This window comes from Crocuta crocuta, unplaced genomic scaffold (genome assembly GCF_008692635.1).
Source record: "Crocuta crocuta isolate KB4526 unplaced genomic scaffold, BGI_CrCroc_1.0 scaffold327, whole genome shotgun sequence".
Classification (NCBI taxonomy): Eukaryota; Metazoa; Chordata; class Mammalia; order Carnivora; family Hyaenidae; genus Crocuta; species Crocuta crocuta.
The window spans coordinates 509230-523272 of record NW_027529176.1 but is presented as its reverse complement, the minus strand read 5'-3'; the positions used below and the strand labels follow the sequence as shown (position 1 = coordinate 523272).

General features: G+C 55.1%; 1 protein-coding gene across 1 annotated transcript in view; it reads left to right on the top strand.

Moving 5' to 3' along the window:
• Positions 1–619: 619 nt before the first annotated feature.
• The window catches only part of ADCK5 (aarF domain containing kinase 5), a 16671-nt gene continuing 3247 nt past the window's right edge, over positions 620–14043 (top strand). The window contains 3 exon segments of the mRNA XM_077758116.1: positions 620–754; positions 8128–8231; positions 8984–9133. Of these exon segments, the coding sequence (XP_077614242.1) occupies positions 620–754; positions 8128–8231; positions 8984–9133 (389 nt within the window).

The window sequence follows — 14043 nt, the reverse complement described above, 5'->3', positions numbered from 1 at the left end:
TGGCCTGGACTCTGGGGATCCGGTGGTGAAGACAGAACCCTGTCTTCCTGGCAAGGCAGGCAAAAAAAATAAAAATTAAAAAAAAAAAAAAGCAAAAGAAGAAAACAGCGAGGGCAGCCGTCCGCCTTCAGCCAGAGTATGGAGCGCGGCGCTGGTTACACTGCGGGCAACGCGAACAACGGGATTCTNCCGGGACCCCCACCCCCTGCCCGGCTGGGGACCCCGGGACTCTTGGGGGCGTCCTTCACGACATCTCAGTCCCCGTCCGTCAGACTAAAAGCCCCCCAGGCCGTGGGGGGGGGATGCTGCGTGCCACCTCGAGCCCCCCGCAGAGCCCGCTCGTCTCGCCGCAAGCGCCTGTGCTGGGCCAGGGACCTGCTCGGAGACAGCGGCTGAGTCTTACACAACACCGCTGTCCGGAGAGACCCCCTTTCCCAGGGCGGCCTGTCCTGGCTCCCTGGACTGATGGACACCCTTCATCCCCCAGCCTCATCTCTGCCAGAGTCCCAGACCGGAGTCCCCGGTCTTTCCTTCCGCCTGCCCCTTGGGAGCCCTGCCCCTGGCCACCGAGCCGCCTCAGATGGCCCTGAGCTGACGCCTGCCCCCTGCTTCCGAGGAGATGAGAGGACTCTGGGGAGTGTCGGGGCGCCGTGTCCGGCCCCCGTCCCAGACTTCCGCCTGGTCCCGGGCCGACCTGCGGGCGCTGCTGCCCCAGTTCTTTCTTGGTCGGGCCTCCCGTTGTGCTGTGTCTGCGGTTAGGATGGGCACCTTTTAAACCGGGCATCCTAATCACTGACCCGCGTCCTAGCCACGCGTCCCCTGGAATGCAGGCTTTTCCCCGGATGGCGTACAGCTGAAGAGACTGAGGGTTCCGGGCATCTTGGAGCTCTGCGCCGCCTAGTAAGCCTAGCCTTGTTGCGGGGATGCCAGCCGTGGAGATGCGTTGGGGCTACGATTTGAGCCTTGCCAGGAGCCGCGCGATGCGCAGGAGTCATAGGTCTGAGACGATGCAGGACTGGTCTGAGTCAGGCAGAGAGACGCTGGGTTGGCCTGGGCACAGCACCTTACAGCTTATGAAGCTTGTGGGCACATTCAGGTCACCAAATCCGGCCCCCCAAGGAGCGGGCAAGCTGGCGTCAGCTTCTGGTTAGGGGCTGCTCACAGCCCCTAAGTAGAGCAGAGCCCATGCAGCTTCTGGGTCCTGACTGGTGCAGAGAGGCCATAGGCCCTTAGAAAAGGAAAGGGCAGGCTGTTTGTGGCCCTGAGACCCCTTCCCAGCCTCACTTCCTAAGCACGGAGACACTGTGGGGACACTGCTGTGCCTTGGTTTCCTCCCTGCGGGAAACTGCCCGGGGTCTCAACACCTGTAGTTTTTCTGTTTTAGGGTCTCATGGTGAGACTCAGCAGTTGCTTCCTAGTGCGAAGGGCTGGGTCACCTGTAGTGACCTTTCGTCTGCTAATCTGCTCTGTCTAATCGATAGGGTGCTAGAAAAACAGGCAACTCGGCTTGACTTTGACTCTGGAATATCTATTTGATTCTCACTACTGAGAGCTTTCTGCTGTGGTTGTTGCTACTCTGTAGGTTGCTAGCTGAGTTCCAGATGAACGCTGCGTCTGCAGGCAGGCTGTGACGTGAGAGGCTGGGCAGAGGAGGCGCAGTTCGGCTCATCCGAACTGGAAGGCTCTGAGTGGTGGCTGTTGAGACAAGTGTGAGCAAGGACTGTCCCAGGCAGGCCAGGGCATGCGGTCGTCCCGGTGAGAAGCTCTGGTGTGTGGGGGAGTACCCTGGGGAGCCACACTCTCCCCCTGCCTGTTTGCCCACATGCCCGCAGCCCAAGCTCTGGGTGCGGTTTGGGTTGTATGTGATCTGGTGGCAACTGCCCTGGACCCGTGCCTGGAGATCTGGCTGTGACTCTGCCCTGCCCTGTATTTATAACCACACAACTTCTTGGGGCTTTGGGATGTCTCTTGGGTGATGGGGATAGTTTGAGGAGTATTGGGCGTCCCAAACTGGAAGGAGCCAGGTTCCGGAATGTGCCTGTGGACCCTGGAGGGGGCTCTGGAGTTGTCAGCATGAGGCCTCGTCCTTGGAGTCCTGTCCAGAGCCAGGCTACTGCCATTGCTTACCTGACTGTGGTCTTCTGCATACTGCTCACCTAGCATCCAAGGGTACTAGTTCATTTTCTGCTTAGTACTGTTCATCTCAGTCCAGCAAGCCTTCATGGAGATCCTGCTCTATCCAACAGGCACTGCACTAGATCCTAGGAGCAGAGAGGTGATGGGGAAGTCTGGTGCCCAGTCTGTTGGGGGGACAGACACTGCACACTAACAGTCCCCCTGCTGAGTGAGAAGGACAGCGGGGAGGTGTGTGCCAGGTACAGAGGTGGACGGGGGATGCCAGATGGGAGTGATGAATTTGGGTCTGGCGAGGGGGGTTCCAGGCAGAACCGCAGCCTGGAGGAAGGCCTGGGCCTGGTGCTGTGTGGGCTCTCCAGGGGCCACCAGAGGGGTCTTTTTATGGGAATGCGACTGAGAAGTCACTCCTGCTGCGAGGCCTCTAGGTAAACAGAAAACTGTTAGTGGGGGTTATGGCCAGGGGCTCTTACTTTCTGGCCTCGCCCTCTCAGAAGCTTGGGATGCAGCCAGGGCCTTGTGCTTCAGTAATTAATATATTATTTATTACTATATATTTAGTAATAAAAAATATTTCAGATTTAGCATTGTCTTCTGTGAAAGCGCATGAGTGTGGCCCCTCCTGCTCAGTGCTCAGTAGGGCGCTCAGGGGGGCATCCAGAGGAAGGGCCGGGGGCTCTGGCGAGGCTGGGGTCTGCCCGTGGCCTCGGGGCAGCCACGCCACACTCCCTGCCCGCCCTTACTTCAGCCTCTGAGTCGTGAGGCCTTTTGCTCTGCTCCACAGTTCATTGGCTAGAATAACTCCTGGACCCTCCCTTTCCTTCCGAATGCTGCTCTCAGAGTAACCCTTGTCCATCAGCCTCAGGCTCTTCCTTCTTTGCCTGCAGTGGTGCAGCTTCTGAACCGATGAACCCCATTGGAATTCCTCAGCAAACCCTACTTTGCTGCCCTTTCACTTTGCTCCTACCCTTCTCCAGTTAACTAAAGCATTTCTACGTATTCTGTATGTAACATAGCTCCAAGTTTTACATATGTTGGAAATAGTCTCTTTTTTTTTTTCTCAGCTAAACACTTTTTTTCCTTGTGAAAAAGCAGGAAGAAGCTGATGACCTTTTAACATAAGTAGTTCACTTTAATCTAGCAAGTGTGTACGTTGTGTTAGGTGGCGTGGCCTGTGGGGGCAAGGCTGTTGGCAGGAGAGTAAGGGCACAGGGGCCAGGAGGTGGCCTGGCACAGGAAGGCTGTGGAGAGTGGCTGCTCCTTGACCCCACCGTGACCTCANAGGGCTTTGCGAATGTCAGTTCACTTGACCTATATGTTAATAGTTCAGTGGTCCTCATTTTATAGATGGGGAAACTGAGGTATAGAGAGGGAAGTAACTTACCCCCATACACTGCTCAGCTAGTGTTTGCTGGAGCCTGCATTCCAGTTAGAGGCTCAGAAGTCACAGTCCACAGTCAGCCTTCTCAGCCTTGGCTCCACCCAAGTGTCTAGGGCAGGGCCGTCCTGGGGACTGGGTGGTGTTGAACCTTGTCCCTGACCTCCACCCATTCAATACCAAGAGCACTCCTTACCCCAGGTTGTGACCACTGAGAGTGTCGCCAAGCAGTGCCAGACGCCCCAGGCACACGGTCCCCCCCAGTGAGCAACCTGCCCTGCACTAGCTGCCTCATCTTCAAGATGCCACCATCCTCAGTGCAGGGGGAAAGGAACCCTTGTGCACCGATGGCGGCCATGCAAACTGGTGCGGCCACTGCGGGACACAGTGTGGAGAGCTCCTCAGAAAGTTAAAAATAGAACCACCCTCCCATCCAGTAATTGCACTACTAGCTATTTTCCCTCCAAAATACAGAAACACTAATTCCCAGAGACACATGCATCCCAGTGTTCATTGCAGCATATTTATAATAGCCACAATCGTAAGTGTCCACCAAGCAGCTGTAGTGTCCACCAACTGGTGACTGGATAAAGATGTGTGTATACACACGCACGCATGCACATGCACACATACACACACACACACACACACACACACACACACTGGGATATTACTCAACCATAAAAAGGAATGAAATCTTGGTCATTAGCAACATGGATGGAGCTAGAGAGTAATAACGCTGAGCAAAATAAGTCAGAGAAAGACAAGTACCATATGATTTCACTCACACGTGGAATTTAAGAAACAAATAAAAGGGGGAAAAAGAGATAAACCAAAATATAGACTCTGAACTCCAGGGAACACACTGCTGGTCACCAGAGGGGGGCGGTGAACTAGGCGATGGGAAGAAGGGGCGCGGCGGTGATGAGCACCGGGTGATGTGTGGAAGCCCTGGACTACTGCATTGTACGCCCGGAACTGATATGATGTCGTACATTAAATATACTGGAATTAAAATAAAAAACTAAAAAAATGCACGACAATAGTATAAAAGTCAGGAAGGTTAAAAACAGAATTGAAATGGGGCGCCTGGGTGGCTCAGTCGGTTAAGCGTCCGACTTTCGCTTAGGTCATGATCTCGCGGTTCGTGTATTGAGCCCCGCGTCGGGCTCTGTGCTGACTGCCAGCTCAGAGCCTGGAGCCTGTTTCGGAGTCTGTATCTCCCTCTCTCTCTGACCCTCCCCTGCTCATGCTGTCTCTCTCTCTCTCTCCTAGAAATAAATAAAAATATTAAAACAAAAAAAGAGGTTCTCAGTAACTATTTAAAAAAAAAAACAGAATTGAAAGTGTATGAAAGTATTTGCATTTGGAGGAGGCCGTAGTATTTGTGACTATATTTCAAGTAAAGAATTCATAGTTTAGTCATTCGTGTAACTACACAAAACTTTGTAAATGATTGCAACTAACTAAAAGCTTATAAAGGAAAAGATAGAATAATTTTAAAAAGTTAAATCAAAAAACAAAAACAGGGGCTCCTGGGTGTTCAGTTGGCTGAGCGTCCAACTTTGAGATCAGGTCATGCTCTCAAGGTTTCTGAGTTTGAGCCCCACATCAGATCCTCTGTCTCCCTCTCTCTGCTCCTCCCATGCTTGCAAGCATGTGCGTGTGCTCTCTCTCTTTCCCAAAGATAATAAATAAACATTTAAAAAGTAAATGAAAAGCCCCAGAAAAACAGTGCCATCTTCCTGGCTGGCACTTGGAGTGGCATAGCAGGTGCCCGTGGCTCTGATCATGAGAACATGTAAACGCAGGGACGCACTGACACAATATGGTACTGCATAGTTAATTGTCCAGATACTGGCCGCCTAGATCCACCCGTTGTTAGTATCATGCCCTAGTTGTTCCTATTTTTATTTGAAATTTTATATTGTCATTCGACCATTTGAAAGTGAGTTGCAGACATATACAGTCTCTGAACATTCCAGCACGCAGGCCCTCGACAAGAACATTCTCACTTAATTGTGCCTAAAAACGGGAACAGTAATCCCAGAATGTCTGTCCAGAGTCTGACTTGCTTGTTACCCCAGAAATGTTTCCGGGTGCCGTCTTTCACCCTGAAGTGCGTCACGGTGTCATGTCGGTCACAGTCTTCCCACTTTTTTTTTCTTGTGACTTTTTTTTAACTTCTTGTTATAAAAACTTTGCAAATATTTATAGAAGTAGAGATAATTAATAAATGGCAGTGCCCTGCACCAGTGTTCCCAACTCATGGATCCTAATGACTTTCTGGAGAGAGCAGACTGTTTAGAATGTCCCACAGCCTGGATCTACCTGTTGGGTATGCTCAGGGTCACTAGTAGTGGATGTTGGTGGCTGGTGGCTGGTGGTGGTTGTCAGTTCTCACTCAGTGGGCTTCTAGAGAAGATTGGATTTCTAGCACAGCTCTCAGTGGCCAGAGGTTCAGGCAGCTGGCGTGTGATGGCATTGCGACACTCCCAGGCTCTCAGGAACCAGCCTTGGGTCATCTTGCCCGCTCCTCACACTTGACTTGGATCCACTTGGCTCCATCACCCAGCGCTTCCCCCCCTCCCCCGTGAACTGAGCTCCCCAGCACATTGCCCACTCCCTGCAGGAAAACCCCAGGGCCCCTTGGGATGCCTTGTCCGGCTCCATGGCACTTGGCTGCCCCCGCCCCACCAATGAGCATACAGTATGTCTGCATGGACCTCTCCTCCACAGAAATGCCCTGTGCTCTCCTGGCTTCAGGCCTTCCCTGAAGCCACATCCTCTGCAGAGGAAGACCCTCTCTGGTGTCCACATGGAAGTCCCCTTGCTGCCAGGTCGTGGGTCTTATGCCTGCACATGGTCCCTATGATTTCTGGGCTTTGTATGCATTTGTTGCACGCAGGACCCAGTGTCACCTGGACAGGGTTTGTTTGATGGGGTGTGTGGCGGGAGACGCGCAATCAGGTGAGACCTACCTATCTGCAGGCCTGGAAGAGAACAGGCAGGGGCCGGACGGAGCCTTGGCAGAACTGCGTCTGAGGGGAGTGTGCGGTCTGGGTGTGGGCAGGGCTTGCCCTTTCTGGCACCGTGTTGTCACCAACCCTGGCCTGAGACAAGGCGGCAGGTCCCAGCCGGGACCACACATCCTGCAGGCACTTACTAAGGTTCAGAGCAGCCGTCCACCAGGTGTCTGAGGTCACAGATGCCCGTTCTCTGGGCTTCCTCCTCTGGTGAGCCTCAGGGTAGCCGTGCGTGCTGTGCGTGCGGCCAGTCCAGGTCATGTGAGCCGGAGGGCGGTAGGGGGGCGACCCGAGGGCCGTCAGGGCTGCCGCGCTGCTCCCTTGCGCAGAAAGCCTAGGGGCTCTGCCCGCCGCTGGCCCCGCCTGCCCGTGGCTGCCCCTCTCGCCTCTGTGCGGTTTCCTTGAGCATCGGCACTCCCCGTGTGCAGCCTTGCTGAGCAGAGGTTTTCCGTCCACTGTGTTCTCGAGGGACAGTAGGTCATGGACCTTTTCTTTTGACTTTTGTGTTATTGCGCAGTCCTTGAAATTGTCTTCAGGGCCGTGTGCTTTGGCCAGAACATGTTTGGGAAGTCGATCCTTATCTGGCCTGGGGTTCACGGTGCTGATGTCAGCGTCTGTGCCGTGGGTGACGACTTACTGCGCATAGCCTTTTCTTCCCTAAAAGTTGAATTTGCAGCGGGGGGGGTCTGTGGTTGAGGAGCCCTTATATCATAATTAAAATAAGATCCGGAGAGCAAAGCCGTGAGGGTGGGAGAGCCATGAGGGTTCTGTGGTCACTGGGGTAGGCGGCGCCCCGCACAGTCCCTGCACTCCTGGCTCAGGACACTGCCACTCAGCCTCCCCGCCCCCGGGCCCTCCTTCTGGGCCATGGCGCATGCTCTCAGGATGACCTTTCCTGGTTCTGGTCTTCTGCCCGAGAGTCTGACCTCTCTCTTCCTCCCCCCATCCCTCTCTCCCTTCCTTCCTTTTGTTTATTTATTTATTTTGAGGGGGCGGGGAGGGAGAGGCAGATAGAGGAGGGATGGGGGGAGAGAGAATCCCATGAACCGCAAGATCATGACCTGAGCTGAAACCAAGAGTCGGATACTTAACCCACTGAGCCACCCAGGCTCCCCCTGACATCTTTCTGATTGTGTGATGAAGCATTATTATTCCTTCCTTTGGAAATTCAGGATGGCTTCCTGAAGCTGCTGGTCAGTGGGCTGAGCAGCAGAAAAAGAGTTAGTAACCCATAGGTCCCAGGGCCTCAGTAGAGTGTCAGAGGCCAGGACTGACTGAGGGGTGTACAGAGGCGGGGCGCTTCTCGTGACCTGTCAGGTGCAGACTGTGCGCAGCCGTTCCCTGTGCCGTGATTCTTAGACTTTGGCCTTACTTGTGGGAGCTGGGGTTGTCCTTGCACGCCTGAATCAGACCTGGGGGCCTGGCCCCAGGCACACACCCCGGCTCTGCTGACAAACTTCCATGACATGTTTTTGGGTACAGGGAGGTACGGGTGCCCCTCAGATCCAGGCCTGGGGATTCCAGGGTGGCCGGAGACTGGAGGGCGTGTTCTTGCCGCGGCTGACCCCGTGCCCTTTGCTCACCCTGCAGTCACAGCTCTGCCGCTTCCACTCTGCCCTGCGGAGCACGACAGAACTCTGCCTGTCCCCTGCCTCCTTCTCCAGGAGAAACCTCAGGGTCCTGCCTGCAAGGTGGTGAGTTCCCCACAGCCGCAGGCACCCTCTAGGGTGCGTGCTTCTTGCCAGGCAGGGAGGGAAGGCCTGTCTTGTGGGGCCCGAGGCTGGACTTCTCTGTGCTTCCACCCCCAAGACAGATACGTTTGCTCTACCGTGTGGTGGCTCGGAACCCCCCACCGCCAGGCCCCAGAGCTCGTGGGGCGGGACTCCCTGCCCGCGGCGGCCAGCAGACCGCAGCTAGAGCTGTGTGCTCTGAGAAGACAGTGACCGGTCCAGGCAGGTGCAGGCGGGCGGGGACCGCCGTGGATGGAGCCATGACCAGAGGTGGAAGCAGCGAGAGACGGGGCGGGGGTGGGGTCGAAGCTTGGGGCCCGTGGGCAGGGCGGGGCAACAGTGAGGGGCATGTCAGGAGCCCGGCCTCGGGGCTGGTGGAGCTGCCGCTTGGTGACCCTGGGGCGGACGCCGGGCTCCTGCTGGCCTCTCACCTTAGTACCCATCACCTGTGCGTGTTGTCCAGCCCTGCCGTCCAATGCTTTGCCGTCTAGCGTGCCGTCATGGAGGTGGACAGTGGCTATAACTGTACAGCGCAGGAGGCCCTGGTCCCTAGAGGGTCACAGCTCTGCCTGCCAGCTGCTTCCCATGTAGCCAAGGAGCCCCCTTCTGTGCTCACTGGCCTCTCAGAGCCCGGCGCCCAAGTTGACCAGAATCACTCGAGTACCCACGGGGGCATCTGGAACTAACCTGATCCATGTACCTCTGTCTCCCTCCAGGTCTTTGAGACCCCGGCCCCTGTGGAGGAAGGTGCTGTCTGCCATGGTGATGGGGGTACCCCTGCTTCTTGGGGTCCGCTATTTCACAGCAGAGCCGCAGGAGAAGAGAAGGATGAGGCTTGTACTGGACGGTGTTGGGCGCTTCAGCAGGTAAAAGGAGCCGGGGGCGTGGCGCAGCCTCTCTTCTGGCGCGGTCCCGCCTGAGATGCCTGGGGCCTGAGCCCGGGCTGGGAAGGGCTGCAGGGTGTCCTGGGAGCTTTCAGGCTGCCTTCTGGGCCCCCTTGTGCTGCCGGAGGAGGAGGCAGCTGAGCACCGCAGGGTCCACGTGGACGGAGTGCCGATGAGCCGTCCACACTGGACGTACCTCTGCAGGCCCTTCAGTTTAGCCTTGACCAGTTGGAGGGAGGAGAGCTGGTGCCTCCCTACCTCAGGCTGCTGCCAGCTGGGGGGCAGACGGGCCGCTGGTGCCACCGCCTCCTCTTCCTCCCCCTCCTCCTCCTCCTCACCCCCCACTCCCCCAAGGAAAGCTGGCATGCAGAGAGGTTTGGGGCTCGGAGAGGAGGGCTGTCACCCCTCCTCTACTCCCGTTGGACTGGACTAGAGATGGACAGTGTCTGGTCATTAATATCAAAGGTGCCTTAAACTGAAGGCCCTTTTCGTACTCCCTTCTCTCCCAGTGCAAGATTCTTGGAGGGAGGGAGGGAAGGTGACTTCCTGTTGGAGCATCTTAGACACATCTGCTATTGGTCAGATCCAGAAATTCCTACAGCTAAGAAGTCCTGAGAAGCAGCTCTTGGCGTTGAGTGAAACCTGCGTCTACCGAAACCCGCCGTGGGGCTGGCTCAGGAAGCGGCTCACAGGAGACCTTGGTCAAGGGGCGGGCGTGGTCCTGCTCTGCAGGCTCTGAGCACCTGCGGCCTCTCAAACCTGGGTCATTTCTCAAGAGCAGGCTCAGGACTGCTAAGGCCTTCAGCACTTAGCCAGAAACTTCTCTGAGGTTTATGCTAATGGAGGCTATAGATGGCTGGATGCGTGAATGCTTGGCCACTTTCTGCCGTGAGGACACAAGCCCATCACTTCCTAGCTCACTGATGGCGGTCTCCCTAGGTGGTCAGGTTTGCCTGAAACACCGAGCCGCCCTTGAGGGCAGCTTCTGGGCAGTGACTTCTCTGTCCCGCAGGGTTGCGCAGTCTCCACAGCCTTGAGGTTGATGAGGGCAGAGCGTGGAGTCGGCTCTGTCTTTCCTTCTCTGAGGCCTATTGGAGACTGTCCCCGTGCAGCCTGGTTCTGAAATGCGCACTCAGCAGGTCCGGGCTTGCCTCATCTTCTGCCTGTCCTGTGCCGTTATTCCCCAGCGTCAGGTGCCCCGTCCGCGGGCTTGCTGCGCCGGCCTTCTCGGCCTCCTTCCTGAGAAAATGTAGTTTTACAGCTTGCTTTCTGAGGCTGAGCGGGGGGCAGAGGGGGGGAGCTTTCTCGTCAGCTGTAAGCCCCAGCAGTTGCCAGGAGAGGCAGGCTGAGCACAGGGTGACCACAGGGCCTCTGGAGTGAGGGGCAGCATCGATGCAGGAGCCCGGGGCGGCACACGGGCAAGGAGCAGGCCGGGGCCGGCCTGCCACCGGGAGAGCCAGGGGCTTGTTCTGGGGCAGGACAGCAGAGATCAGAACATGTCACGTGCGTGTGAAGGCTCACAGATGGGGTGGTGGGAAGTTGGCGTCAAGGCCGTAGTTTCTCACCCCACCCTTTACGTAATTTTAACTTTTCAGAAATGTGTGGGCTTTCCTTTTTTGGAGACAATTTCAAATGTCCAGAAAAGTTGTAAGAATAATACAAAAGAACTTTTTGCTTCTTGAAACATCTGCAAGTAAGTTGTCAGTGTGCTCCATGGTCCCTGAAACCTTGAGTGTGCCCCTAAACAAGGACATTCTCCATAAGCACAATCAGGAAGCTGATGCTTGTGAGCCTCTCAACGCCTTAACTCGTTCATGTGTCCTCAGGCATCCCTGCAAGAACCTTTTTAGTACAAGGATCCCATGCCTGGCCCAGCGCCAGTCTCCTACAGTCTAGAACATTCCCCCTGTGTCTCCTTGGCTTTTTTTTTAGGTTGATTTATTTGTTTTGAGAGAGAGGCAGAGGGAGAGAGAGAATCCCAAGCAGGCTCCACACTGTTAGTGCGGAGCCCGATGTGAGCCTCGAACCCATAAACCACGAGATCATGACCTGAGCCAAAACCAACAGTTGGATGCTTAACCGACTGAGCCACCCAGGCACTCCTCTCCTTGGCTGTTATGGCTAAACTTGAGGTCAAGCATGGTCCCCCAGACCCCTGTTTGTGCCTAGGCTGTCCTCAGGGGTCCCCGTAGACTGTCAGTTTCAATAGTACCTTAGGACAAATGACAGCACTCAGGAAAGTGCTGGTGTCTGGATTATGTTGTTATCAAAGCAAAAAAGATAACAAATCAGGGTAAGCCCAGGGAAGAGAAGCACAGAGGCAGGCCCTGGAGAGCCCCAAATTCAGAGCTTCCATGTCCTCAGAGACACGTTACACCCCCGCTCCTGTGCGTGTTTTGACGTGTGACTGTGATTTTAGGGTATTAATCCCTGAGCTTCAGTGTGCAGTTTCATTTCACGCGCATGACTGAATCGTTGGCCTCGTGGTTGAACTCCGTGTCCAATCTCCCTCCCCTCCAGGTAGGCTGATATCTTGGTTCAGAGCCCCCCAAATTCTAATCACACGGTTGATCTTTCTGGCGATCTGAGCTGTTCGTTGTCATGAACTGTCCTGGCGCATCACGAATCAGACTCTCCTGTGACTCGCGGGACCCCGTGGTTTTAGAGGCTCCCTGCTGGAATTTTGGGACAAAGGCCAAGCCTTTCTGGATAAAGTTAATTCTTCGTTACTCAATGACCTTGACATAGCTGGAGGCTTACAGGCCAGTATGTTGTACAACAGGGGTCAGCAAACTATGGCCACACAGGGTTGCTGCCTGTTTTATCAATAAAGCTTCTCGGAACCACAGTCACGTCTGTTGCGCCCACGTTGCCTGTGGCTCCTTTCACCACAGGAGCCAAGTGGACGCCAAATGGCTCATAAAGCCCCAAAGACCTTTATGTTACTTCGGGAAGGAAAATTTTGCTGGGCCCTCCGGTTGGGTTTGTCTGATGTTTGCTCACGGCTGGATTCAGCTGGGAACAGCACGGAAGCGCGTGGGGTCAGTGCGTCCTCGGGAGCGCTGCCGTGTGGTTGCCGGTCTGTGTTAGTGTCCGTCCCTCGTGCCCATGGGCTCAGGATCTTCCAGGACATCTTAGGGGAGCTCGTTCTTCTGTGGTCGCCAAGCGGCGGTTTCCGAATTCAGTCCTTCCACGCTCGTCAGCTGGCATCGCCCCGTTTATTCGTGTCCGTCTGGGCTCGTGGACGTTTTATGTTATTCTGTGGGTTGCCCTCTGTTGACACCACTGTGGTTTTTTTGCTGCTGAGCGTTCCAGGACTGGCTGGTGGGAGCCCCCTCAACCTGGCCTTTGTGATTCTTTTTTTTTTCCAAGTTTTTATTTAAATTCCAATTAGTTAACCTACAGTGTAACATTAGTTTCAGGTGTAGATCCTTTTATCTCCAACATTTTGTAGTAAAAAAATTCAAACGGTGAAATTGGAAACACTGTACAATGAACATAGATTTTGCCATTAACATCTCCGTTTGTTTTTTTTTTTCTTTTTTAATACCCACCCCCTGAATCCTTTTGCCGTGTCCCTGTTTCTGGGGCATTTTGTCCTTTCTTGCGTTGACACCATGGGCCCATCCTCTTTTTCCCCAGGCCTGGAATCTGCTGCTCTCCAAGGGAGCCTGGTTCCTTGGGATGGAGAAGGGTCTGAAGGACCATGACGCGGACACTGGTGTGCCCAGTGGTCTGGGCTGGGTGTGCTCCCAGGCCCTTCCAGACTAGCGCTTGTGGTGTCAGGGCACGTGGGCGTATGCACGTGTGCACATTCAGCTGTGCTTGTTTCCGTATCTGGCGTACGCATCAAACCCTGCCTTCACACAGATACTTCACCAGAGATCATTCTCATTTTCTCCCTTTCTAGATCTGTAACTCTCTTCTCCAGTTGGGAGAATCCTGGCATTTTCTGTCTTTAGTTTAGTGGCTTATTCGATCAGTCACTCCCGAGAGAAGCACTTATCCCCACCCCCCCAACCTTTGCAGACCTTGCATTGGCTTTTGGACTGAATTATTCAGGAAGGAGGGAAGCCCCCTTCCCTGGTTTGTGTCTTTGGAGCTCAGAGAAAGGCTGCATCCTTGCTCGCGCTGCCAAGCATGCGTTCCCTTCTTCGCAGGCACCGCTGCTTGTTTCCGGTGTCAGGCTGGGGTGAGTGGGACGGCTGGTCTGCGGAGGGCAGTGCGGCAGGCAGAGGGCACGTGCTGACCTCAGATGCTGCTCTAGCCCAACCATGACTGCTGGGGGCAGCATGTACCTCGGGGAGGAAGCAAACCTATCCAGAATCTAGCAGCCTGTTCCTTCCTGCCTTTTTTTTTTCTTGTTTAAATTTTTGTCTTTATTTTATTTTGAGAGACCGACAGAGAGCAAGTGGGGGAGGGGCAGAGAGAGGGAGACAGAATGTGAAGCAGGCTCCAGGGTCTGAGCTGTCAGCGCAGAGCCCGAACCGGGGCTCAAACCCACCGACTGTGAGATCATGACCTGAGCCGAAGTTGGACACTTAACTGAGCCACCCAGGCGCCCCTCCTTCCTGCCTTTTAACTCTGACCCTTCTGTGGTGGAAGTGGCTGAGCGGTGGGGGAGGTAGAGGCTTGGCTTGACCAGTGGCCCCAAGTCCTCTCAGGCTTTTCCCTGAAGAGCGGGAGCCCTACACCCTCTCACGAAGGTCTGAGGGTCTGCAGTCTGTGATGCTGGATGCCTGGACTCAGCCCTCATATTTTCCCTCTCCAGGCCCAAAGCTCCCCATCCACAGCCTGGAGGGTGGGGAGCGAGTACCCTCGCTGTCATAAGGAGGGGCCGGGGCCCCCAGGACAGCTCCCTGGAGCCGTCCAGGGACATGTGGAGAGTGCCA